The 12,641-nt window shown below is 42.6% G+C and overlaps 1 protein-coding gene and 1 long non-coding RNA gene across 5 annotated transcripts in view; one reads left to right on the forward strand and one right to left on the reverse strand.

Moving 5' to 3' along the window:
• The window catches only part of KLHL5 (kelch like family member 5), an 83,481-nt gene extending 82,738 nt beyond the window's left edge, over positions 1 to 743 (forward strand). For 2 of the 4 annotated variants that reach the window (XM_063808721.1, XM_063808722.1), the window contains one exon: positions 120 to 326. In XM_063808721.1, the coding sequence (XP_063664791.1) occupies positions 120 to 221 (102 nt within the window). In that variant the 3' untranslated portion in view covers positions 222 to 326. Of the gene's footprint in view, positions 1 to 119 lie in introns of all 4 variants that reach the window. The other 2 variants (XM_063808725.1, XM_063808726.1) reach the window with 2 other exon arrangements.
• LOC134809785 (uncharacterized) overlaps positions 1 to 12,641 on the reverse strand; it is a 117,813-nt gene that overhangs the window by 59,850 nt on the left and 45,322 nt on the right. The window lies entirely within an intron of this gene.

Below are 12,641 nucleotides of genomic sequence, written 5' to 3' on the forward strand. Positions count from 1 at the left end.
AAAGCAAATCCAGGGAAGCTCGGGAAGCAAATCTAGTGCCCTGGATCTTTGCCCAGGTTCAAGCTGGTTCCATTTGACCATATTTCTTTGTGGATAATAAACAATTATATTTAATTCAGGTATTTTCACATACTTTTGAGGACAGCAAAGATCACCTGGTGGCCATCAAGCAGACCATCTGGAGGCAAAACTCCTTATCTGAGGAATTCAGAAGTCATTAGACTGCCCTATTATCTAAAGCCGGCATCTTGTACTAGGCTTCTTTACCAAAAATGTATTTAATGTAAGTAACTAGAATTTTTATACATCTCCGGAATGAATGTGTGTCAGAAGTTACTGGGCAACCCTTGCTGACGTCAAGGCACCAAAATGTCTACAAATGTAATCATTTACCATGACCTGTGTAACGAATGTGGTCAAAATTACCCTTACGCTCCTGCTTTAAGGTCCATAAATACCTTGTTATTACTCCATTTTCACACTGCTATGAAGAACTCACACCTGCAATCCCAGCACTTTGGGAGGCTGAGGCTGGGGGATTGCTTGAGCTCAGGAGTTCGAGACCAGCCTGGGCAACATCTTGAGACCCCTGTCTGTACTAAAAATACTAAAATTAGCCAGGAATAGTCCCAGCCACTTGGGAGGCTGAAGTGGGAGGATCACTTCAGCCCAGGAGACGGAGGTTGCAGTGAGCTGACATTGCACCACTGCACTCCAGCCTTGGTGACAGGTGACCTTGTGTCAAAAAAAAAAAAAAGTTACAAATAATACAACTTAAATGAGTACTGATTTTCAGGGAGGCGTTCACCTTCGGGGGAAGAAAAGGAAAAACAAAAAGGACGTAGAGTAAATTTGGGGGTTTTTTGTTTGTTTGATTGGTTGATTTTGTTTTGAGACAGGTTCTTGCTCTGTCGCCCAGGCTGGAGTGTAATGGCCTGATCATAGCTCACTACGTCCACAACTTCCTCGGTTTAAGCAGCCACCTCAGCCTCAGCCTCAGCCTCTCAGTAGCTGGGACTACAGGCATGCACCACGATGTTTGGCTAATTTTTTTTTTTTTTCTGTTTTTATTTTTTGTAGAGACAGGATGTCACGTTGTTGCCCAGGCTGGTTTCAGACTCCTGGACTCAAGCGATCTTCCAGCCTCCTCTTCCCAAAGTGCTGGGATTGTAGGCCTGGGTCACCACACCGACCTGGTGCAAATTTTGTGGAAGGAAAGAGGTCCCTGCTTAGTGGTAGCTGGAGTGATGAGGTTAGGGAGAAGCTGTCATTCAGAGCCATCTCTGCAGTGACAAGAATAGCTGTGCTGTGTGAGAACTTCAGAGAAGAAAAATGTTGGGTAATAAGTTTGGCAAAAGCTGACCTACCTATTGTCTGATTCTGTATCAGAAACTCAGTAGCAAAGCAGCAGAGACGGACTGGCAGAGTGAGTTAATCCAATAGAGAATCCCTTGACCTCAGAAACTTTCTGATCAATAAGGCATTGAGCAAAACAGTAGGGAGACTGAGATCCTATACAGTAATAGGTGATAAAATAAAGGAGGGGAGAGAATGGTAGTTCCTTAAGGCCACATATGGCAGTATATTTTTGTATTCCCTGCAGCACTTAGCATTTTATCTATTGTTATATCTTCACATAATTAGCTTCCACTAATTATTCATTGAATATAAATATGAAGTAGATTTGATCTTTTGAGGTAAACCATCTCCGAGGTATTGGAGTGTGAGTTTATAGTATCACAGATTCTGAAACACAGAACAGAAAGAATCCTTACAGCTTCCTTGTTCACATGTTGGTGGGGGTGGACTAGGAGAGGGGTGGAAAGCCTGGGCATGGAAGAGAGAAAGCCAGGATACCTTCAGAAAGTAGTAAGTGGCCCAGGCTGGCTGCGGTGTGGAACATGTGCAGAAGGATGGAGGGAACTATCTGCCAATTTATTGTTTTTAAAATTAATTTTATCGTTAAAGTTTGTAATTCATTGTTTCAAATTAAAAATGCCAGCCATTCAGTGCTGGGATAAAGACTGCCAGCAGAATAAATAAAATAATAATAAAACTAATTTTAAAAATGCCAATCATGCCTTCTGTCTGTACATGACTAATATCATGGATGCTAGACGCAGTGGCTCACGCCTGTAATCCCAGCACTTTGGGAGGCCAAGGCAGGAGGATCACTTGAGGCCAGGAGTTCGAGACCAGCCTGGGAACACAGGGAGACCTCGTCTCTACAAATATGTTTTTTAAAAATTAGCCAGGCATGATGGTGTGCACCTCTGGTCCCAGCTACTCGGGAGGCAGAGACAGGAGGATTGCCTGAGCCTGGGAGGTCAAGGCTGCAGTGAGCTACGATCAGCCTGGGTGACAGAGTGAGACCTTGCCTCAAAAAATAAAAAATAAAATAAAATATATGGAGACACAGCAGCTGGTCATAAAATTGCCAAAGATGCAATCAGCAAGCAGGCCCCCATACACTCAGTCCAGCTGCTCCTCCCTCCCAACCTTGTTTAAGTAGCCATACGGACTGCTTCCAGCTGAAATACATTAACTAAGCAGTCTATTTTCTCTTCTCCCAGCAATATTACAACATATTTTCTTAAAAAAAAAAACAATTACAACTTTTTTTTTTTTTGAGATGGAGTCTCGCTCTGTTGCCCAGGCTGGAGTGCAGTGGCACAATCTCGGCTCACTGCAACCTCCGCCTCCTGGGTTCAAGTGGTTCTCCTGCCTCAGCCTCCTGAGTAGCTGGGATTACAGGCATGTGCCACTACATCTGGCTGATTTTTTTGTATTTTCAGTAGAGACAGGGTTTCACCATGTTGGTCAGGCTGGTCTCAAACTCCTGACCTCGTGATCCGCCCGCCTTGGCCTCCCAAAGTGCTGGGATTACAGGCATGAGTCACTGTGCCTGGCTTCAACTTTTATTTCAGAGTTAGGGGGATACAAGTGTAGGTTTGTTACATGGGTATATTGTGTGATGCTGAGGTTTGGGGTACGGATGATCCTGTCACTTAGGTGGTGAGCACAGCACCCAACAGATAGTTTTTCAGCCCACAGCCCCTACCTCCCTTCCCTCTGTAGGAGTCTCCAGTGTCTATTGTTCCATCTTTATGTCCTTTATAACAGATTTTCAAATGTTATTGTATTTTACTCAATATTTGGGTTGTGGAGAAATTTTATAATTTATTTGCATTAATTACATAAATCCTTCACAATGAGAAACAGTCATTGCAAAGATTGTACCAGATGATTGGTCAGATCCCTTCCAGCTCCAGTATTCACTAAGGTAGATTGAATATCACATGACTGTCTCTTGGGAACCCACCCAGCAACTATAACATCTTTGAATATGAATCCCAGCCAGAACCTGGAATGCCACAAGAGTTGTTACCACATTGCTTGAACTACAATCCAGTGATTCTCAGCTACAGTGTCATGGTAGGATTACCTGTGCTGAGACTAGCTCGGTCGGGGAGACCCTAATCCAGCGGCGCTAGAGGAATTAAAGACATATACGCAGAAATATAGAGGTGTGAAGTGGGAAATCAGGGGTCTCACGGCCTTCAGAGCTGAGAGCCTCGAACAGAGATTTACCCGTGTATTTATTAACAGCAAGCCAGTCATTAGCATTGTTTCTATAGATATTAAATTAACAAAGTATCCCTTATGGGAAACGAAGGGATGGGCCGAATTAAAGGAATAGGTTGGGCTAGTTAACTGCAGCAGGAGCACGTTCTTAAGGCACAGATCACTCATGCTATTGTTTGTGGCTTAAGAATGTCTTTAAGCGGTTTTCTGCCCTGGGCGGGCCAGGTGTTCCTTGCCCTCATTCCCGTAAACCCGCAACCTTCCAGTGTGGGCGTTATGGCCATCATGAACATGTCACAGTGCTGCAGAGATTTTATTTATGGCCAGTTTTGGGGTCAGTTTATGGCCAGATTTTGGGGGGCTTGTTCCCAACAACTCGAAGAATTTTAAAATACATAGATGCCTGCACTTCACTCCAGGTGTGACATCTTGGGATGCCAATCCCAGCCAGAACCCAGGTGATTCTAATGTGCAGCCACCTTTAGGAGGATGACCAGGCCCCATTCCACACAATGGTGCCGTAGGCTCCTCTCACACTGCGTCCCTGACTCACCAACTTCTTCAAATCCGGGCCCTTTGTGTTATTCCACGAGCAAACTTTTCAAGCACCCTCAAGCACGTTTACAAGAGCCAGTTATTTACATAATTATGAGATTACAAATAATTCTTTTTTTTTTCTTTTGAGACAAGGTCTCACTCTGTCTCCCAGGCTGCAGCTTAATGGCGTGATCTCGGCTCACGGCAACCTCCACATCATAGGCTCAAGCAATCCTCCTGCCTCAGCCTCCCAAGTACCTGGGACTACAGGCATGCACTACCATGCCTGGCAAATTTTTGTATTTTTTTTTTGTTTGTAGAGATAGGGTATCACCATGTTGGCCAGGCTGGTCAAGAACTCCTGGACTCAAGAGATCTGCCTGCCTCGGCCTCCCAAAGTGCTAGGATTACAGGTGTGAGCCACCGTGCCCAGCCTGACATTACAAATCCTTTTTATCTGCTAAAGTTCCCTGAAGACAACTACTAGGTACTTTACTAGTTGTATCAAGCCAGTGCAAGATATACAATTTAATTTATTTTAAAACATCATACCATGTGGAGGTTTCTACTAATTTAGTTGAGCTTTCCCAAATTATACCAAATCAGTGAGGCTGACAAATATCATATTTTTGTAAAAGAAATGGAATATTTTAATCAAAGTTACTTAAAGAGATATTTGTGAGAGTCTAAAATGGATCAGAGCTTTTAAAGCCATGAACAACTCAGCAGACATTGGTTTCTGGGTACCATGTTAGAGTAGATTATTCAGAAGAATCATCCTGCTTAAAACCACCACAAATTCAGAATGAAACATAAAATATGTTATCTTTAAAGCATTAAAGCACAGACAAAATTTTCAGGATTAAGAGGACAAAAATCTAAGTGAAAGCCAACCAGGTGCAGTGGTTCATGCCTGTAATCCTAGCACTTTGGGAGGCCCAGGCAGGATTGCTTGAGCCCAGGAGTTTGAGACCAGCCTGGGGCAACATAGTGAGATCTGTCTCTACAAAAAATACAAAAATTAGCCGGGTGTGGTGGTGCATGCTTGTAGTCCCAGCTACTTAGGAGGCTGAGGTGAGAAGATTGCTTGAGCCTGGGAAGTTGAGGCTCCAGTGAGCCAAGATCACACCACTGCAGTGCAGCCTGGGTGATAGAGCGAGACCTTGTCTCAAAAAAAAAAAAAAAAAGAAAAAAGAAATCCAAGTGAAAGGAGAGAAGACTTGGAAAAATAAGTAGTGAACTGAAGCTCTTTTGCCCCAAGGGCATTTGCCAAACTCTCAAAAATTCCCCTTCGGTTCTGTTGACATCCCAGGGGATGGGATAGAGAACTCAAAACCTAGGATCTGTCCAAGGTGGGAAGATCCTACTTCTACATAGCTGGGACCTCTAAGTACTACAGCTTCGAAGGTATGGACAAACCGGAAGAACACCTACCTCACTCCCCATTATCAGGAGACTACAAAAAAGGAAAGGAAATGCATTGGAATGTCCAGGAAGAGGTGACCACAAACCAGTCTCCCCGGAAAGCTGCAGCCCAGATTCACATTACTTGAAAAAGGAATCTGAATAATCCTATTTATTTAAAGAAAATCTTCCCACAAAGAAAACTCTAAACTGGGCGTGTTGGCTCACTCTTGTAATCCCAGCACTTTGGAAAGCTGAGGCGGGTGAATCACTTGAGCTCACAAGTTCAAGACCAGTCTGGGCAAAATGGCAAAACCCTGTCTCCACTAAAAATAAAAAAAGTGGCCAGGTGCCGTGGTGCGCACCTGTAGTCCCAGCTACTTAGGAGGCTGAGTTGGGAGGTTCGCTTGAGCCCAGGAGCAGAGGTTGCAGTAAGCCGAGATCACCCCACTGCACTCCAGCCTGGGCGACAGAGTGAGACCTCATCTCAAAAAAAAAAAAAAAAAAGAAAGGAAAAGAAAACTCTAGGCCTTGATATTTTCATTGTCATTTTCTACCAGTCAAGGAAGACTATCTTTCTGAAAGGTATTTAAGCAGAAAAATAAATGCCCACAGAAAATAGCACAAGGGAAACGCCCTAGCTACACAATTTTAGTACATTTCTCATTCATATTCCCTTCAACAATGCTAAAACGTGTTCATTTCATTACACTAAGCAATTCTATAATTACTCAAAATATGGTGAAAGACTTTCTTCTCTAATTCTATCTAGTCTTTCATATTGCTCACTAGATTGACTGCCATTACTATAATCTGTTAAATAATGAGCATTTCAGAAAGTATTGTAATACCTAAAAATGTTAAATGATAGTCTAGTCGCAGGAATCAAAACCACAGTACATCCACATCTGCACACTGGTGACAAGTCGTCTGACCATAATAAAATAATAACTTAATATTATATATTTTAATAGTCATAATTTTAAAATTATTCTCTCTTGTTAGTAATAAAAATTATTCAGGTCAATTTTTCTTTGGCTTATCCAGCAGATGTTTTAGATTATATCAAAGTGTTAAAAATTATGCTAATTTATGATTCTTGGTTGTTTGCTGATACTGCATAGTTAATGCTATTTAGCACATTGTCATTTTTTCAACTAATTACATTGTGCTTTAAGATTTGAGCTAAAGATTTTTTTGCACTGAATTATCTACATTCATATAATAACCTGTGAGTATAGACTCCCAGGGAGCCAGGTAGAACTATTCAATTAAAGTTCATGATAAAAATGTGACAAGTATTATTGGCATAAGGAATATACTTAAAATTAAGGGTTTCATCTGTATGACTCACACATGTAACCCAAGTGCTTTGGGAGGCTGAGGCAGGAGGATCGCTTGAGGCCAGGAGTTCAAAACTAGCCTGGACAACATAGCAAGACCCCATTTCCTAAAAAAAAGAAAAAAGTTTTTAATTAAAAAAAAAATTTTTTATCGGTAGTAAGGCAAAGTTCCCAAACAAATATATATTTAAATGAGCACCTTTCTGAAGGACAAAGATAGAGAAAAATGCCCAATATAAGATTATACCTCAGCACTCTAGGTCAAAAGACCTAGAAACTATAGCTCTATAGTCAGCAAACTACAGCCCACAGGTCAACTCTGTCTATTTGTTTTTATAAATAAAGTTTTATTGGAACACAGACATGCTCATTTGTTGATGTCTGTAGCAGCTTTTGTGTTATGACAACAAAGTTGAATAGCTGTGACAGCGACTATATCTTTTTCTTGACATTTACAGAAAACATTTCCAACCTGTGCATGGGGGATCATTCTTCCATCACCTAGAATATGAGGCCTCCGAGAGGATGAGAATGAGGGAAAAAACTACAAAGAAAATGGTAGCAAATACTAGCAAAGAAAATGGCAAGCCAAGGTAAAGCTTCCAATGATAAGAAAGTAATTGAAAGAAGAGAGCATGGGGTGAAAGACTGAGGAATGAGGGCCTGAGCTCCACATGTCAGGGCTACCCTGAGAAAGTCTCTAAGAGCCTCTGAGAAAGTTTTCTCTGGGTCTGAAAACAATTAGGGACTATCTTAGCTGTGGAGGCACCTAAGTGAAATTGAGTTAAAAATTCATATTTTATTAAATTGCTTTAGACTTGTTCATTTGATTATTTTAACATAGGGAGGTTGAGTCAACTTGATTATGTGACAGACACTGTACTAAGTAAGCATTTCATATGTATGTTAACTCATTTAATTTTTACAACAGCTGTATGAAGTAGATATGACTATTCCCAGTTAATGATACGCAAACTAGCTAGTAAATGTCAGAGCCAAATTTCAAAACCAACCAGATCTATATGACCTTAGAGCCTTTTAAAAAATCTTTGCAAGATTGCTACATGGAGGTGAGTTTAAGCTGTCTACATTACACAGGATGATACATACTTGATGCCAAGATACATCCTCACCACATCTGTGCTACATTTTAAGTTTTTACTTTTAGTGAGTAGAAACAGGCTATATAATTCTGCCTATTGTGTGCCTGAATGGATACACACACAGAGAGGTTTCATAAGTGCCTTTCTATTTTCTTTTTAAATATGTTCTGTGAAAGGACAAAAGAAGGGCATTTTAGAAAGGATGGCATAATGACTTGGGTGCAGAGGGCTGTTGCTGTCAATAAAGCAGAGAGCAGGGATGCTGAGTGGAGCAGTCATAAATGGAAATGAGAGGATGAGCCATTAGCAGGAAGTCATAAACCCATTATTAGAAGTTTCATGTCATTGAAGGGAGCCAAATGCTTTACAATTCCAAGGACTATGAATAGCCACCTAAGGAGGATGCGTCTGCTGCTGTGATGTATCAGACAGAGTCCAATCGGGAGACAGAAATCACAGGGTAATCTGAACAGGGAAGATTTTAAATAAATAATCATGTCCCATAACAGAGGATTGGACTCAGAAAGGATTGGCTGGTTATCAGGATCTGAGATTTGCTTTTGCCCTACTGGAGCTAATAAGCTGACCTGTTATGGTTTCATGGATGCTGGCAGAAGACATCCATGGGTTGAAGGAAAAGGATTTTATTACTGAAGGCACAGAAAGCAGTAGGAATATCGTGTTGGGGTCACTTCCCTGTGCCCTTCAATTCCCACAGGAACAAGACAGAGGATCCCAGGTGGAAATCCACGGAGCTTGGGAAATCCATGCTTTTATAGTAAGTGGTAGGCTATCCTGCTCTTTGTCCTGGAGATTTCTCGCTGCAAACACAACCCTGAGAAATGGCCCAGCTAATCAGTGGTGGGCGGGGACGCTCAGAACCCGCAGCAGATTGCCTCTCCCCTTCCTTCTGCAATGTCTCCAGCACCCTCTACCGACAAAATTAGCACTGTGCAGGCTGGCGAAGGAGAAAAGGGCTCATGTCCACGTTGACTGAGCAGGTAATGAAGACTGGATTTGTAGATGAGAAGCACTAATTAAAAACTGGTGTGGGCCGGGCGCGGTGGCTCATGCCTGTAATCCTAGCACTTTGGGAGGCCGCGGCGGGTGGATCACCTGAAGTCAGGAGTTTGAGACCAGCCTGGCCAAGGTGGTGAAACCCTGTCTCTACTAAAAATACAAAAATTAGCCGGACGTGTTGGTGCGCTCCTGTAATCCCAGCTACTTGGGAGGCTGAGGCAGGAGAATCGCTTGAACCTAGGGGGGCAGAGGTTGCAGTGAGCCGAGATCACACCATTGCACTCCCGCCTGGGCAACAAGAGCAAAACTCCATCTCAAAAAACAAACAAACTGGCGTATATGTTTATCAGCAGTACCAGACATGGCCGAATTATGATATGGTCCAAAAAGGGACAGTGATTCAATTCATTCTAACACGTGTGTGTGTGTGTGTGTGTGATCGCCACTATGTTCTCAGAGCTAAGGTAGCTCAAAGACATGAAAAAAATCTACTCAAAACATAGATAGTACTTAAATAATTTAAAGTTTATTTTTTAAAATCATTTCCCTTCCTTAATAATAATTTTTTTTTTTAACTGAGTCTTTCTCTGTCACCCAGGCTGGAGTCAGTGACATGATCTCTGCTCACTGCAACCTCCACCTGCCGGGTTCAAGAGATTCTCCTGTCTCAGCCTCCCGAGTAGCTGGGATTACAGGTGCCCACCACCAAGTCCGGCTAATTTTTGTATTTTTAGTAGAGATGCGGTTTCACCATGTTGGCCAGGCTGGTTTCCAACTCCTGACCTCAGGTGATCTGCCTGCCTCAGCCTCCCAAAGTGCTGCGATTATAGGCGTGAGCCACCATACCCAGCCCCTTCCTTAATAATTCAGGCCTAAAGCCATTAGGTAGTGTATAGGAAGGATGGCATCCACAGTGGTGTCGAGAGGACTCATGGTGACCCAATGTGGGGTATTGCAGTCCAAGCAGGGTGAAGAGGGTGGGCTACAGGGTGGGTGACCTGGCACAGGGTCTCAGACCCCCATCAGAGTAAGGACAGCGTCCACACAGCACGGCAGCCTGGCCCGGACTGTCAGAGCCTGAGTAGGATGAGGGAGATATCCACACCTGAGAACAGCCCAGCACCTGGGGGATTAGAGCCTGGGCACGATGGGGAAGGTGCCTGTCCAGGGGACAGCCTGCAGTGGCTAGTTAGCCAGGGCCCAGGGAGGGAGAGGACAGCACCCCTGTGCATGGTGTGGGCTTTCAGAGCCCAAGCGTTGCAAGGAGGCCATCCACGATGGAGAACAGCCCAGAAAGGAGAGTGAGAGCCAAGCAGGAAAACATGGGCATCTGGGCCGGAGTGGGTATGGTAGCAGAAATTGGAGATTGTTTCCATAGAAGATTGATCAAACTAGTAATTATCTTAAGGAAAATGAAAGACAAGGTTTTCACTGTTGGAGAAGGAAGTTTCAAATACAGCAGAGGAAAAAACAAGGATGACCCCCGTGGTGTTGAATTGGAATTCGGCATATTGTTGTAAACTCATGGTTTTCAAGATAGAGATAATAGATTAATAAATACATATGCAAATATGTGCGTGTGTGTGTGTGTGTGTGTGTGTGTAGAAAGATAAGTAGACAGATATAGACCAACAGATATTCCTTAGGTAGACAGATATAGACCAACAGATATTCCTGAACTCTGAACTGAGCCAGCCTGAGAATAGCAATAAACACACCTCATGTCCAGGTCTTGGCTTCTAAATACCACTTTTTACAAAAAAAAAAAAAAAAAAAAAAAAAGAATGATCTTCACTTTGGGAGGCCAAAGTGGGGAGGATCACTTGAGCCCAGGAGTTTGAGACCATCCTGGGCAATATAGTTAGTCCCTGTCTCTACAAAAAATAAATAAATAATTATCGGGGCTGGTGGTGCACACCTGTAGTCCCAGCTACTTGGGAGGCTGAGGTGGGAAGATTGAGCCCAGGAGGTCGAGGCTGCAGTGAGCCATGATCACGTTGCTGCACTCCAGCCTGGGTGATGGAATGAGACCCTGTCTCAAACAAAAACAAACAAACAAAGAATAAAATATCTTGGAGAAATGGCTGATTCCAGAGCTGGAGCATGGAAAATACAAGGTGAACCGGGAACATCTTACCATCTAACCAAAAAACGAGGTTGTGCTCAAAGACTGATGAAGACATTGTGGCCCAGTTGGATGGGCTTCCACTGGCCAAATAGGAGACAATTTAAGCATAAAAATAAATAAGATCTAATATCCAGCATCTATATGGAACTTAAACAAATTTATAAGAAAAAAAACTCCATTAAAAAGTGGGCAAAGGACAAGAACAGACACTTTTCAAAAGAAGACATACATGCACCAAGAATCCATGAAAAAAAGCTCAGCATCACTGATCATTACAGAAAAGCAAATCAAAACCACAATGAGATACCATCTCACACCACACTATTATTACAAAGTCAAAGAATAACAGATGCTGGCAAGGAAAAAGGAGCACTTATACACTGAAGTGCTCCTTTTACACACAAGTGAAAAAGGAGCACTTATGCACTGTTGGTGGGAGTGTAAATTAGTTCAGCCATTGTGGAAGATGGTGTGGTGATTCCTCAAAGACCTAAAAACAGAAATACCATTTGACCCAGCAATACCATTACTGGGTATATACTCGAAGGAACAGAAATCATTCTATTATAAAGACATATGCACGTGTATGTTCATCGCAGCACTATTCACAATAGCAAAGACATGGAATCACCCTAAATGCCCATCAATGATAGACTGAATAAAGAAAATGTAATACATGCACACCATGGAATACTATACAGCCATAAAAAATAATGAGACCATGTCCTTTGCAGGGACATGGATGGAGCTGGAGGCCATTATCCTTAGCAAACTAACACAGGAACAGAAAACCAAATACTGGATGTTCTCACTTATAAGTAGGAGCTAAATGATGAGAACTCATGGACACATAGAGGGGAACAACATACACTGGGGCCTAATGGAGGGTGGAGGGTGGGAGGAGGGAGAGGATCAGGAAAAATAACTAATGGGTACTAGGCTTAATACCTGAGTGATTAATTAATCTGTACAAGAAACCTCCATGACACAAGTATACCTATGTCACAAACCTGCACATGTACCCCTGAACTTAAAATAAGTTAAAAAAATTAAATTAAAAAATGAGAACCATGAACTGTAACCATTTGAATAAAATAGGAACACATATAAATATAAATAAAATAAATACATAAATTGAAAGTTTGATGAAGAACAAGATGTTTACATCATTTTAAAGTAGCTCCCCCCAAATATTTACTTTTTTCAAAGGTCAGAGAGTAACTTTCAGTTGAGAAGCCTTGCAGACATCACCTTAATTAAGTCATCAAACTGCACACCATCAGCTGGGCGTGGTGGCTCACGCCTGTAATCCCAGCACTTTGGGAGGCCAAGGCAGGTGGATCACCTGAGGTCAGGAGTTGGAGACCGGCCTGTCCAACATGGTGAAACCCCCTCTCTACTAAAAATACAAAAATTAGCTGAGCATGTTGGCAGACGCCTGTAATCCCAGCTACTTGGGAGGCTGAGGCAGGAGAATTGCTTGAATCCAGGAGGCGGAGGTTGCAGTGAGCCGAGATCACG

The sequence above is a fragment of the Pan troglodytes genome, chromosome 3 (genome assembly GCF_028858775.2).
Source record: "Pan troglodytes isolate AG18354 chromosome 3, NHGRI_mPanTro3-v2.0_pri, whole genome shotgun sequence".
NCBI lineage: Eukaryota > Metazoa > Chordata > Mammalia > Primates > Hominidae > Pan > Pan troglodytes.